The sequence below is a fragment of the Phycodurus eques genome, chromosome 13 (genome assembly GCF_024500275.1).
Source record: "Phycodurus eques isolate BA_2022a chromosome 13, UOR_Pequ_1.1, whole genome shotgun sequence".
Classification (NCBI taxonomy): Eukaryota; Metazoa; Chordata; class Actinopteri; order Syngnathiformes; family Syngnathidae; genus Phycodurus; species Phycodurus eques.
The window spans coordinates 3,167,984-3,182,750 of record NC_084537.1 but is presented as its reverse complement, the minus strand read 5'-3'; the positions used below and the strand labels follow the sequence as shown (position 1 = coordinate 3,182,750).

Here is a 14,767-nt window from a genome sequence, read left to right as displayed (position 1 = left end):
CCCAGAGAGGAACTGTGGTACTGCATGCGGAAGTCTGGCGTGGCAGAGAAGTATGTTAGAATAATACATGTACGAGGGCAGCAGAACAGCGGTGAGGTGTGCTGTAGGTGTGAGAATTTAAGGTGGACGTGGGACTGCATCAGGGATCAGCCCTGAGCCCCTTCCTTTTTGCAGTGGTGATGGATAGGCTGACAGATGAGGTTAGACTGGACTCCCCATGGACCATGATGTTTGCAGATGACATTGTGATCTGCAGTGAAAGCAGGGAGCAGCTGGAGGAACAGTTAGAAAGATGGAGGCATGCACTGGAAAGAAGACGAATGAAGATTAGCCGAAGTAAGAACAGAATATATGTGCATGAATGACAGGGGTGGTGGGGGAAGAGTGAGGCTACAGGGAGAAGAGATAGCAAGGGTGGACTTTAAATACTTGGGGTCAACCGTCCAGAGCAATGGGGAGTGTGGTGAGGAAGTGAAGATACGGGTCCAAGCATGTTGGAACGGGTGGAGGAAGGTGTCAGGTGTGTTATGTGACAGAAGAGTCTCTGCTCGGATGAAGGGCAAAGTTTATAAAACAGTGGTGAGGCCAGCCATGATGTACGGATTAGAGACAGTGGCACTGAAGAGACAACAGGAAGCAGAGCTGGAGGTGGCGGAAATGAAGATGTTGAGGTTCGCTCTTGGAGTGACCAGGTTGGATAAAATTAGAAATGAGCTCATCAGAGGGACAGCCAAGGTTCGATGTTTTGGAGACAAAGTTAGAGAGAGCAGACTTCGATGGTTTGGACACGTCCAGAGGAGAAATAATGAGTATATTGGTAGAAGGATGATGAGGATGGAGCTGCCAGGCAAGAGAACTAGAGGAAGATCAAAGAGAAGGTTGATGGATGTCGTGAGGGAAGACATGAGGGCAGTTGGTGTTCGAGAGGAGGATGCAGGAGATAGGCTTACATGGAAAAGGATGCCGCGCTGTAGCGCCCGCTAACAGGACAAGCCGAAAGGAAAAGAAGACTACTTCATAGGATTCGGACATGATGGAAAACTATATGGAGGTCACGTGATTCACTATTATTATTCTTGTTCGCTGTTAAATTCTGACAGTTTGCCCCGGAAAATGAGATAGCTCGAGCAGACACCATGGAAAAATCTGAAAACACTTCCATTTCAACTATCAAGACTAACATACAGGCATTTCTCTACCAAACAATAAAGGTTTTGCCCACGAATTATTTACATTGATTTCTGGGCAAGAACATTTGGGCCGGTTTGCGACACAATAAAATGCTTACCCATGTTTTACAAAATAGGGCTCATTTTATTTGTTTATCACTCCTCTATCCAATGACATAGTCTATTTTGATAGACAGCCATTTTGAACATTTTTGTAACATACCTAGAAATAGCCTGACGTTTTCCCGTGTGGTAACACTTTCTTTAAGATGTTAAAAATCAAAGGTCATCAGGAAATTTGACGTGACGATACCTTCCAGTGCGCTGGTCCTCTGGTTAAACACATAACACGGTGTCTCTTGATACAAGGGCATCTCTTGACTTGGAGGGGATCTGAAATGCTTGGGGTCCTTGTAGTCCCGTTCCCACTGTGGCCAAACGGGTTTAGCTAGCCACGGGACAAAGTGCATCTTTTCTCCATAAGTGACCGTATCAAGTCCTGGGATAGCCACTTTTTCTTTGGACTCCTTCACACTCGGAGCCTTCCCCGCAGAAAGCCGACCGACACACAAACGCCTGGCCTGGAGGCGGTTTCTCGCTCCATGTACAGATAGCCAGCTCAACTTGCTGAAGTGTCGAAAAGAGAGCAAAGCCGCTGCTGCCACAGTCACTTCCGGATACATTGACATTCCTGATACTTTGTTGCCTCTCAGGAAACAATCGACCACACCGCTGATGCTGCTGCGACCTTTTCCGATTCTCGTTTTTGCAAAGCAATTTTCCTTTCTGATCCTATCCGAGCGAGATGAACCGGAAGTACTCGGGATGAGTCGTTGGACTTCGAAGAGCCAGTCGCATAGATATGAACACTTAGGTACCCCAGTGCGCTGGAGCCCCTCGATTGACGTAGGTGCCTACGTGGTGGCCATGTTGGGGAGGGCGACGTTCCCACAAACGGCAATCCATACACACGGAAATGTAGTCATAGCCGTTTGTTTTGTCAACGCCAAAGCATATGCTACCAAGCAAAAAAAAAAAAAAAAAAAAAAAAAAAAAAAAATATATATATATATATATATATATATATATAGAGAGAGAGAGAGAGAATATATATACATATATATATATATAGAGAGAGAGAGTATATATATATATATATATATATAGAGAGAGAGAGAGAGAGAGAGAGAGGGAGAGTATATATATATATATACAGAGAGAGAGAGAGAGAGAGAGAGAGAGAGAGAGAGAGAGAGAGAGAGAGAGAGAGAGAGAGAGAGAGAGAGAGAGAGGTGGCACGGTGGATGACTGGTTAGAGCGTCAGCCTCACAGTTCTGAGGACCCGGGTTCAATCCCCGGTCCCGCCTGTGTGGAGTTTGCATGGAGAACATGGCACTCCGCTTTCCTCCCACATCCCAAAAACATGCATTAATTGGTGACTCTAAATTGCCCGTAGGTGTGACTGTGAGTGCGAATGGTTGTTTGTTTGTATGTGCCCTGCGATTGGCTGGCAACCAGTTCAGGGTGTACTCCGCCTCCTGCCCGATGACAGCTGGGATAGGCTCCAGCGCGACCCTAGTGAGGCGGCTCAGAAAATGGATGGATGGATATGTATATATATCCTCAGAAAATGGATGGATGGATATGTATATATATCCATCCATTTTCTGATATATCCATCCATTCTCTAAACCGTTTATCCTCACTAGGTATGCTGGAGCCTATCCCAGCCAACTGCGGGCATGAGGCGGGGTACACCCTGAACTGGTCGCCAGCCAATCGCAGGGCACATATAAACAAACAACCATTAACATTCACTTTGTACAACTCATTTTTGTCACGGCCCACATCGTACTTATGACTTCCCTCGGAGGGCCGCTACAACTGTGAACCCATATAAATGAAAGATTACCTCATATACTGTAATTACATACAGTATAAACAACACATCAGAAAATTAGAAGCCTATAAAACATGTTTTTTGACTATTACATTTCTTTTTAAAGTGGGATTGGTAACAAAAAAATGCTTGCAAATATCTCAATGGGATTAAACCAGAACTCTTCTTCTTTTCCTTTCGGCTTGTCCTGTTAGCGGGCGCCACAGCGCGTCATCCTTTTCCATGTAAGCCTATCTCCTGCATCCTCCTCTCGAACACCAACTGTCCTCATGTCTTCCCTCACGACATCCATCAACCTTCTCTTTGGTCTTCCTCTAGCTCTCTTGCCTGGCAGCTCCATCCTCATCATCCTCCTACCAATATACTCACCATTTCTCCTCTGGACGTGTCCAAACCATTGAAGTCTGTGCTCTCTAACTAACTTCTCCAAAACATCGAACCTTGGCTGTCCCTTTGATGAGCTCATTTCTAATTTTATCCAACCTGGTCACTCCAAGAGCGAACCTCAACATCTTCATTTCCGCCACCTCCAGCTCTGCTTCCTGTTGTCTCTTCAGTGCCACTGTCTCTAATCCGTACATCATGGCTGGCCTCACCACTGTTTTATAAACTTTGCCCTTCATCCGAGCAGAGACTCTTCTGTCACATAACACACCTGACACCTTCCTCCACCCGTTCCAACCTGCTTGGACCCGTTTCTTCACTTCCTGACCACACTCACCATTGCGCTGGACGGTTGACCCCAAGTATTTAAAGTCCTCCACCCTTGTTATCTCTTCTCCCTGCAGCCTCATTCTTCCCCCACCACCCTCTCATTCATGCACATATATTCTGTTTTACTTCGGCTAATCTTCATTCCTCTTCTTTCCAGTGCATGCCTCCATCTTTCTAACTGTTCCTCCAGCTGCTCCCTGCTTTCACTGCAGATCACAATGTCATCTGCAAACATCATGGTCCATGGGGATTCCAGTCTAACCTCATCTGTCAGCCTATCCATCACCACTGCAAAAAGGAAGGGGCTCAGGGCTGATCCCTGATGCAGTCCCACGTCCACCTTAAATTCTCACACCTACAGCACACCTCACCGCTGTTCTGCTGCCCTCGTACATGTCCTGTATTATTCTAACATACTTCTCTGCCACTCCAGACTTCCGCATGCAGTACCAAAGTTCCTCTCTGGGTACTCTGTCATAGGCTTTCTCTAGATCTACAAAGACACAATGTAGCTCCTTCTGACCTTCTCTGTACTTTTCCATCAACATCCTCAAGGCAAATAATGCATCTGTGGTACTCTTTCTAGGCATGAAACCATACTGTTGCTCGCAAATACTCACTTCTGTCCTGAGTCTAGCCTCCACTACTCTTTCCCATAACTTCATTGTGTGGCTCATCAACTTTATTCTTCTATAGTTGCCACAGCTCTGCACATCACCTTTGTTCTTAAAAATGGGCACCAGTACACTTTTCCTCCATTCCTCAGGCATCTTCTCACGCACTAGAATTCTATTGAACAAGCTGGTCAAAAACTCCACAGCCACCTCTCCTAGATGCTTCCATACCTCCACAGGAATGTCATCAGGACCAACTGCCTTTCCATTTTTCATCCTCTTTAATGCCTTTCTAACTTCCCCCTTACTAATCATTGCCACTTCCTGGTCCACCACACTTTCCTCTTCTACTCTCCCTTCTCTCTCATTTTCCTCATTCATCAACTCCTGGAAGTATTCTTTCCATCTAGCAAGCACACTGCTGGCACCAGTCAACATATTTCCATCTCTATCCTTAATCACCCGAACCTGCTGCACATCCTTCCCATCTCTATCCCTCTGTCTGGCCAGCCTGTATAGATCCTTTTCTCCTTCTTTAGTGTCCAACCTGCCATACATGTCATCATATGCCTCTTGTTTTGCCTTTGCCACCTCTACCTTTTGCTCTGTGTCGCATCTCAATGTATTCCTTTCGCCTCTCCTCGGTCCTCTCAGTGTCCCACTTCTTCTTAGCTAACCTTTTTCCTTGTATGATTTCCTGTACTGTGAGGTTCCACCACCAAGTCTCCTTCTCTCCTTTCCTGCCAGAAGATACACCAAGTACTCTCCTGCCTGCTTCTCCGATCACCTTGGCTGCAGTGGTGCAGTCTTCTGGAAGCTCCTCCCGTCCACCGAGAGCCTGTCTCACCTCTTCCCGAAAAGTTGCACAACACTTGTCCTGTCTCAGCTTCCACCACATGATTCTCTTCTCTGCCTTTGTCTTCCTAATTTTCCTCCCCACCACCAGAGTCATCTTACACACCACCATCCTATGCTGTCTAGCCACACTCTCCCCTACCACTACCTTACAGTTGGTAACCTCCTTCAGATTACATCGTCTGCACAACATGTAATCCACCTGTGTGCTTCTACCTCCGCTCTTGTAGGTCACCCTATTCGTGCCTCTTCTGGAAAAAAGTGTTCACTACAGCCATTTGCATCCTTGTTGCAAAGTCTACCACCATCTGTCCCTCCAAGTTCCTTTCCTGGATGCCGTACTTACCCATCACTTCTTCATCACCCCTATTACCTTCACCAACATGTCCATTACAATCTGCACCAATTACGACTCTCTCTCTGTCTGGGATGCTCAGAACTACATCATCTAGCTCCTTCCAGAATTTCTCTTTCACCTCGAGGTCACATCCTACCTGTGGGGCATAGCCACTAATCACATTACACATAACACCCTCAATTTCAAATTTCAGCCTCATCACTCGATCTGATACTCTTTTCACCTCCAAGACATTCTTAGCCAACTCTTCTTTTAAAATAACACCGACTCCATTTCTCTTCCCATCTACACCATGGTAAAATAATTTAAACCCTGCCCCTAAACTTCTAGCCTTACTGCCTTTACACGTGGTCTCCTGGACACACAATATATCAACCTTTCTCCTAATCATCATGTCAACCAACTCCCGAGATTTTCCTGTCATAGTCCCAACATTCAAAGTTCGCACATTCAGTTCTAGGTTCTGTGTTTTCCTCTTCTCTTTCTGCCGAAGAACCCGCTTTCCACCTCCTCTTCTTCTTTGACTTCGACCCACAGTCGCTGAATTTCCAACAGCGTCCCGCAGGTTGACGCCGCCGGTGGCGGACGTTGTTAACCCGGGCCACGACCAATCCGGTATGGAATTCTTTGGATGAACCCTCATATTTGTTTGGCAAGGTTTTAAGCCGGATGCCCTTCCTGACACAACCCTCTGCATTTATCCGGGCTTGGGACCGGCCTACAGTTTGCACTGACTTGTGCCCCCCATAGGGCTGCATTGGATTAAACCAGAACACAATGAGCAATTTTGATTTGCTTTCGCGGGCCACATAAAATTGTGGCGGGCCGGATCTGGCCCCCGGGCCACCAGTTTGATACAGGTGTGTGAAACAGTCGGCCATTGCGTCGCCATATATCTAGACTCTTGATTCCTTTGGCTGGGTAGTGTGCGTGTGTGTGACAATAACAAGACTTTTTTGTAAGTGTAAAAGTAAACTTATGACTTCTGTATTCTTTGTTGTTGAGGTTGTTGTTAGTGTTTTATTATTATTCTATTGGTCATTCTCTTCATTTTTTGTCATTCATTTATGTACTTGTGTTTTTTTAATTATTTCATTTCTGAGCCGCTTCTCCTCACTTGGGTCGCGGGCGTGCTGGAGCCTATCTCAGCTGTCATCGGGCAGGAGGCGGGGTGAAATGGAACCTGAACCGGTCGCCAGCCAATCACAGGGCACATAGAAAAAAACAACCATTCACAATCACATTCACAATCACACCTACGGGCAATTTAGAGTCCTCAATCAACCTACCACGCATGTTTTTGGGATGTGGGAGGCGAACCGCCCTGGGTCCCTCGGTGTGGGACGTGTCTCGTCCACTGGGCTGCTCCTCTCGGGTAGACCCCTGGGGCCGATCCTGCCCCTCGATTGAATGGGTGGGGTCCTCATCCTCTGTAGTGCAGGCGCAGCAATTACAGGACACTTCTGTAAGTCTTTGTGCATGTGAAACGGTGTCAATTCACTTGCATGTATCCGCAGGCACACACCCATGGGACTCTTTCGCTGGGTGTGGGGCCAGTCACTTACTGCGACAAATAACTCATGAATATGTGAATTGCTTCGGTATCTCCTCCCTCATACTCTCGTTGTATAGACATTTATAATTTACATAGTCAATCCCATTACACTTCAGTTGAACAGCCGGGTTCACGACACTTGTCCTGCATGCTTCTTCTCCTGTCTTTGTCCTGTTCTATCTTGTCCTGTCCTTCCCTCGCAGAGTGTAGCACTACAACCCCATGCAACACTCATATCTAATGTTTCATTATTGTCGATATGTAATGATTTACTTTTCTCATCTTGTTTACAATTAGTGCTTTGTCTTTTGTCTTCGTTTCTCTCTTCCCACGAGAAACTTTGATCTGTTCGACTGATGGACTCTGATTCTCAATAAACACCAATTATAATACTAAGAAACCACAGTGGCAGCTTAAAAACTCCACTGTGACACAGTAAAGCTGTTCCAGCATAAAAGGGACACAGATCCTCAATTCTGCTTGACCTAACAGCCGAACAGGACGAAAAAAAAAATAATCAATACCCGAAAGGGGTTTAAACAATTTCAGTGAGAGGCGTAGGATTAGAGGTTATGGTAGACTCAGGTGCATGGTACAGCACCATTAAAGGTGACCTCCCTGTCTCACCCACTTATGTCAGTGTGGTCGGATTCTCGGGCAAACCAGAAAATTGTCACCTCAGTGCACCAGTTCAGTGTAAATACACAACACCGCTCTACAGAGGAGAAAGAAAGAGAAAGAAGAGGTAGCTAGCTTCTATTTAGCACCTAGGGGTCACAGCAGTCATGTGTAGCGCCCGACTCATCAATCAAGGAGAGGGAAGGTGCCAAGTAAAGATTTTAATCTTGAAGACAGCTGAACCTAGTCTAGATTCAAAAAGTGGTAGAGAGGTCCTGGGCAATTTAGGTCAAGGAGGATCTCCTCCCCTGTCTGTATGGGGTTAGGTTCGGGTTCAGTCGTTATTTTCCTACGGAAAATTATGGGTTGCGCATTTGAGCACTGGTTCAGAAGACCCTGCAAGTTCTGAGTCTCTCGATAGAGCAGGTCGGCGATGCCGAAAGTCATGCAGTAACCGAGACTGACCAAGGCTATTAAGATGTTATCTGCTGCGGACCAGGAGTGCATGAGCGGGAGCTCAGGTGTTCTGGCCTCAGTGCTTATTGCACGTAGGGTGTTGTCAATGTGGGTTATATCAAGCGCCTGAGTTCCTTCAAATTGAATCTGTTTAAGAGTCTCAGGATCAACCTCCAATTTGTACTGTCTGAAAAAGTTAGAAATCTCGATTTCGCTCTCATAATTGTCGGCTGGCAGATGGTAGAGGGCAACGTCCTCAATATGCAAAATGGCATCTTTGGGGACGTCGAGCCACATGGTTTGATTTGGCAGGGCGAGTCCCGTCATGTTGTCGTGGTGGTCGTAACTCAGCGTTGCTCTGAGGGCTGGCCTGTTGACTAGCCATTTGGTCCCCCAAATTTCTGCGTGAGTAGTAGTAACCTGGTAGCGAGGAGTAGCTTATGCTCTACACCTCGACATCCTTCATGGGCTTTAGGCCACAAATCCCATCCGCTACATCTCAGATGAACAGCTTACTGGGACACAGGTAATGGCTCTCATTTGTGAGGATGCACATGTGCAAATTTGGCGCCAGATACAGATCAGGACTACTATCGTGATAGGCGACTACCCTGGGAGTACTTATTCTGACGTAAGTGTCGCTTTGCCAGATGCCAACAGTAATTACGTATTTTAGGCGATAGATGTTGCAGGAGTCGATAATTGGGAGAGTAACAACGAAGGCTATTTCTCAGAACTCAGGGTTGACATACAAGACAGTGGAACACCCGAGAGAAAAAGCCAAGTGGGCTTGGACAGGGCTAATGGGGCTTGCTAGAGCTTTAGAAAGGATGCTTTCGACTTAGCTCAGTGGTACTAAGTATGGAGGAATTCTACCCATTGCTAAGTTGTCTATGGATGAAGAGATTTCACGTACCATGTCATTCACCAATGTGGTAACAATCTGTGTGTGAGCGCAATCCGTTAGGACCACCAACAGCAGTTTACTTATGCTCTGTCTAGTTTGGTTCAGGATTATACTGTGAGTGTTGAGGACACGGATAGTGCCCTTGAGTGTCTCGCCTAAAGACTGGAGCTTAGCGGTTCATCTATCCATGCTGCATCAGATGTTAGGAATTTCAGTTTGGAGCTCCCCAATTTATTTCTTAACGCTAACCGTGGCATTTCCTATGCTAAACAACGTGCCGCTGGATGCGGCAGACATGAGTAGACCCCTACAAAACGCTTTGAACGTCTGGGGATTCCGCTGAGGTCGGCCTGAGTGACAGCAATTTTTTCGAATTGCTGGCGCATGTGTGTGGTGTCAAAGCCGGTATAGTGGATAGCGTTGCGAGACCACGTGGCTCCTGTGTAGCTGGTTTTGGTGGACATCCCGATGTGTTTGAAATACACTTCTCATGGTTCGAAATGGACGAACACTTTTTGGGTGCGAGTTCGACAGTTGGTGATAAGCAGCCCCAGTTGGTCTTTTAGGGCGATCCCGGAGGTGGGTCCCGGCCAAATCATTTCAGGCTGTGCAGTGATGGGGAGCAGGTACAGCGCGAGTCTCAGCAGCAGCATCATTTTATACTGGCAACGACAGGAGAACAGGTAGGTGACTATCCTGGCTTGGGTTGGTCTGGTGCTGAGACTCAGAGGTGCAAAACCTTGAGGTTGAACCTCCGAGGACCGCTCGGTTTTAAGTCCGCTCCCGGGTCAAGGTCTTGATGGCGCCGGAGCTACTGGTCCCTTGTCGTTGGGAACGACTTCCGGTCGGGATTCCGGTGGGGAACTCGGTGGTCACTCATTGAGGACCACAGGATGGTGGTGTCTCTTTATTTGATTGCGATGAACCCACTTTAACAGCGTGCCTTTACGGCCTTGGGTCATTTCAATTTGGTAAGCGATGGGCGAGAGTTTGTCCACAATCTCGTAGGGTCCCGCCCAACGGGGAAGGAATTTACGAGATATGGGGTGTAGGGTTTTCTGGTTAGTGTTGCCTGGTTGTGCAAACAGGTAATACCACACCTTTCCCCCTATTTAGAGTTCATCCTGTGAAGTTTTCTGGCCGTAATATGCGTTCTGGCCTTGCGCACCTTTTCCCAGATGTTGCTGGACGAAGGCGAAGGTGGCCTTTAAATGGGCGTGGAGGTCGGTCATGTATTGGTCAGTCAAATAGGCGGTGGCTGTGTTGGCCTCACCAGGTTGGTATAGCAAGTGCAGAGGCCTTCCGGTCATCATTTCGAAAGGAGACACTCCTGTGGACTCTGGGATGGCTCTGATGTCCATCAATATCAGTGTGAGTTTCATGTCCCATCTCTGTGATTTGAGGTCACAATTTTTTTTAAAAGACTCGCCACTGTGCGGTTTGCGAGTTCGACCTGCCCCGACTACATTGGGTGGTGGCTGATGTGCAACTGGGCCTTGAACCCAAGGAGTCGCCACAGTTCTTGTACCACTTTGCTGGTGAAGCGGGTTCCCCTGTCTGAGTTGATCCGAGAGGGCAACCCATATCTGGAGAACACGTGGTTCATCAGCAAGTAGGCGATAGTTTGTGCCGTGTTGTTTAGTGCCGGCAAACACTCTATCCATTTGGTGAATGTGCATGTGACTGTGAGGAAGTATTTATTTCCTCGTGTGGACTTGACCATTGGTACCACCCAGTCAATCTGTGGGTCAGACCACGGGAATGCCACTCCTCTTTGTTGGAGAGGTGCTCTGTGGTTAGGGTTGGTTGGATGAAATTGGCAGCATACCAGGGGGCCTTTGATGTAGGCTGCTACATCTTTGTGCATGTGTGGCCAGTATGCTACTTGGCGCAGTGCCATGGTTGTTGCTTTGAAGCTGCGGTGTCCTGCACAAGGCGCGTTGTGGGCGTAGGTAAGCATCACCCCCCTTGGTCCCGAGGGACCACAAACCTGGCCAGGGAGTGATCCTCTGGGACATAAAGTAGTAGGCCTTTGACTAGACGCAGCTTGTCTCTTTTGAACCCCATCTGCCTCAGAACTGAGGCAGATGCTCTAACCAGTCCTTCACCGTGCCGCCAAATTTGACACTAATTTAACCAATTAATTTATTTAGTTTTGATAAATAAATAAAATGTAGTCTTGATTTAGTTAAACAAATTGCTTTGGCTGTGTGTGATGGCTGTCACTGCAAGTCAATGCAAGTTGTGCAAACAATTTAAGACTTCAGCTAATTCACATAAGTTTTATTTAACATTGGTAAAAGTCAAATGTACATATAAGTAGGCTTGCGTATTAATTAATTGCTTGTATGGCTAGCAATGGTGAGGGCTTTAGACAGAGGGGAAAACGACAACCAAAAAGAAAAACAAGAAACGTTTCTGAAAATTTAAAATCAAATCAGGTTTTTCCTCTTTTTGTAAAAAAATAATAAAAATTAAAATCCAAAGTAATTAAAAATTAAACAAGCAATTAATTAATACTTCCCCTTCAGAAGCAAAAGTGTTAAGTAATTGTTTACTATTAACATGAGGCAGTGTTTAAATCAAGTTGTGTGATGTAAATAACCTCTGCGAACGGAAGGTGGCATTATTGCGTTTAACAATGTAGAGCCTTTCGTTGGCACGGCTTGTAATCGTTTGCGTTGAAAATCGCAAAATTGGCTAAAATTACCAGACATAAAGCTTTAAAACACAATCGCGGCGTCTGCGTTTCGAAAACGAGCGAAAATGGAGGCTTTTAAATTAATAAACGCCCTTTATTGCGATCGTGGGTTGAGGCGGCTGATTAACCGAGCTCTCGGATGTGGTCGGTTACTAGGCGACGTGTGATGCCAGGTTGCGCGGTGCTCGCAGCAAAGCGTACACAGCTTACCAGCAGAAAAAAAAAAAAAAAACACACGGCGGTGCTCTTATGAAAGCCCACGTTTATTATTTCAAAAGCAACGACCCAAGATGAACGCGATGCCTTCGCACGCCTTCGGTAATAGTTTTCTAGCGCATGAGCAGCGGGTAGTTAGCAAAAAGCTTCCAGTCACACAACCGGAAGTTGCGTGGTGGAATGAATGTCCACGAGGGGGCACTTGAGGACAACCCGGAGCTTATGTCACGGATCAAGGCCCCTAAGGAGGGAACCAAGGTGGCGACGTCACGTCTCCTCAAAAGAAGACGGAAAATTGCGGAGCCTTAAGTCTAAATGACCAAATGGCGCTCAACGCAGAGGCTTGTGGTTTCAGCACAAAGCGAAAATGGCGACCGTCATGAAACATGGACCGTCATGAAACAGGGATTCTCGGTTAAACGACGCCTCTAGTGGCGGCCGGTGTCTTTCCAAATCTCCTATTTACGCAGCCAAACTCAGAATAAAATTCCCGAAACCACAACGGGTGTATAGCTAGTCTGGTTAGCTACTCCAGACGCTATAAAACGGGGAAAAGACCGGACAAACGCTCAGAAATCGTGACCCGTTTGTGATTCCCGAACGGCCTTTCAAACAGAACTTACGTAGGAAATCTTCCCACAGTTCAAAGCATGCCGCGCACAAAGCACATATATCCAAATAACATTTGCAATGCAACAAACTAACTCTCGTTTCACTCGAGGCCTAATCTTACCTATCATGTTGACAAGTGCTCGGAACTTGGTCGCGCGGGCCATCTTATCTATGTGTGACCACTGACTGTGCTCACACATATGTAATGAACATAGCTCACATAGAAAGCATTGAACGTGCCTAAACATGACCCTGCCAAGATGGTGACTGCCATCTAGGTTTATTGCAAAATATCGTGAGTTTTGTGTGTTTGGGTTGGACAAAACTTGGTATTGTCTCACACGGGGCACCACTCTGTAGCATATGAGTTAAGTAAAAATGTAATTCATTTAGGAGAAAAGAATAAGCTAGAAGCAACGCCTGCGTTACTTCCGGTTTAGCGTAATTTTAAATTGAATCGTTAAAATCAACTATTTTATCAAGTAAAGGGGCACCACGGCACTTTTTAGATGTACTGCAGGACAAAGTGACGACAAACCTCAGTCTCGTAATTTGAAGGTTGCTACATTAAGTTCATTAAGAGTTCTAGACAGCCAGATCGAAATGGGGAATCTACAAAGGGAAACAATGCAGGAAACAACAACAAAACACAGGACAGACGAACATTGGCAAAGGAGACTGACTGGTGATGTGAGGGTGGAATGAGCGGGTAGTGACAAATGCATATAGTTGGTGGTTCCTGTTCTCGTTAGTTTAAACCCAAATATGCACGAATCTGTACTTTTAGTAGACCGCGAGTTGGACTTACATGTGTTGACCAATTCAGGCAGGCGGGTCGACCTTCCGGCGGGGTTGGCAAGAGCGCTTACGAAGGATGGTTTGAAGGAAAAGGAAGGAAAGAGAAAAAAGTGCAGGATGGCCAAAAAGTGCAGGATGGCCAGAGTGCTGGCAGTGGCAATGCTTGCCACACGGTCAGGGAAAAACTGGCACCGCAATTACTTCCCAACGGAGCCTCGTCCGTAAACTGCCCCACACCAAAAAAGGGTAGCTTCAGGGAGTTGGCAAGTGCGTCTGCAGTTCATGCTTGGCAGTGCGGCAGGGAAGTTCGGTGTCTCCCAGCCTCTGCCTCCTTGTGGGCCAGATCTTCGGCAGGTTGAACAACGAGAGTGAGAGAGCGAGCGAGAGTGCAAGACAAAGGAGCTTCGGCCTTTTATCCGCTTCAGAGAGCGAAGCCGGCCCCTTTTGATCAAATGGAAGGCAGACCGCGTCTCTCGAATCGCATTTCATTTTAGGATAATATGTGGTTTAAAACCAGTGGAATAAAATATTAATTATTGGATTTAAGATAACGAGACCATTTTGCAACTTTGCCTTGTCACGCGCCCATCCTCTTTAATCCCTGCAAAAAATGTTTCAAATGGATGTGGTTGTTGAGAACACTGTAATATTTGCAATGTGGCATTTGTGTTGTGTGGGGTGAAACATTTCAGACGGTTCAGTTAAAAAGATTTGACATCAGAAATTTTAATTTGCAGAAATACAAAACTAGTGGAGACACGGTGGGCGACTGGTTAGAGCATCTGCCTCACAATTCTGAGGACCGGGGTTCAATCGCCGGCACCGCCTGTGTGGAGTTTGCATGTTCTCCCCGTGCCTGCGTGGGCACTCTGGTTTCCTCCCGCATCCCAAAAACAAGCATGGTAGGTTAATTGAAGACTCTAAATTGCACGTAGGTGTAAATGTGAGTGCGGATGGTTGTTTGTTTGTATGTGCCCTGCGATTGGCTGGCAACCAGTTTAGGGTGTAACCCGCCTCCTGCCCAATGATAGCTGGAATAGGCTCCAGCACTCCCGCGACCCTTGTGAGGATAAGTGGCTCAGAAAATGGATGGATGGATGGACAATCACTAGTGGCGTTCATGTAAAGTTCTTAAAATATTATATCACATTCAAGTCCAATGAAGATTGTGATTAGTTAATCCAGGGTTGCAGTGACTTTCCACTACCTGTGGGTGTCGCTAGTGACAGCGGAAGAGAAGTCTTTGTTGTTGAGGCTCTTCAGGCTGGAAGTTAATTAACTTAACGTGTGAAAC

General features: G+C 46.5%; 1 protein-coding gene across 4 annotated transcripts in view; it reads right to left on the bottom strand.

Annotated features, from left to right (window-relative positions):
- mrpl37 (mitochondrial ribosomal protein L37) overlaps positions 1–1,996 on the bottom strand; it is a 77,025-nt gene extending 75,029 nt beyond the window's left edge. For all 4 annotated transcript variants that reach the window (XM_061693132.1, XM_061693130.1, XM_061693129.1 and 1 more), the window contains exon 1: positions 1,483–1,996. In XM_061693132.1, coding sequence (XP_061549116.1) covers positions 1,483–1,858 — 376 coding nt within the window. In that variant the 5' untranslated portion in view covers positions 1,859–1,996. The remainder of the gene's footprint in view (positions 1–1,482) is intronic.
- Positions 1,997–14,767: the final 12,771 nt, after the last annotated feature.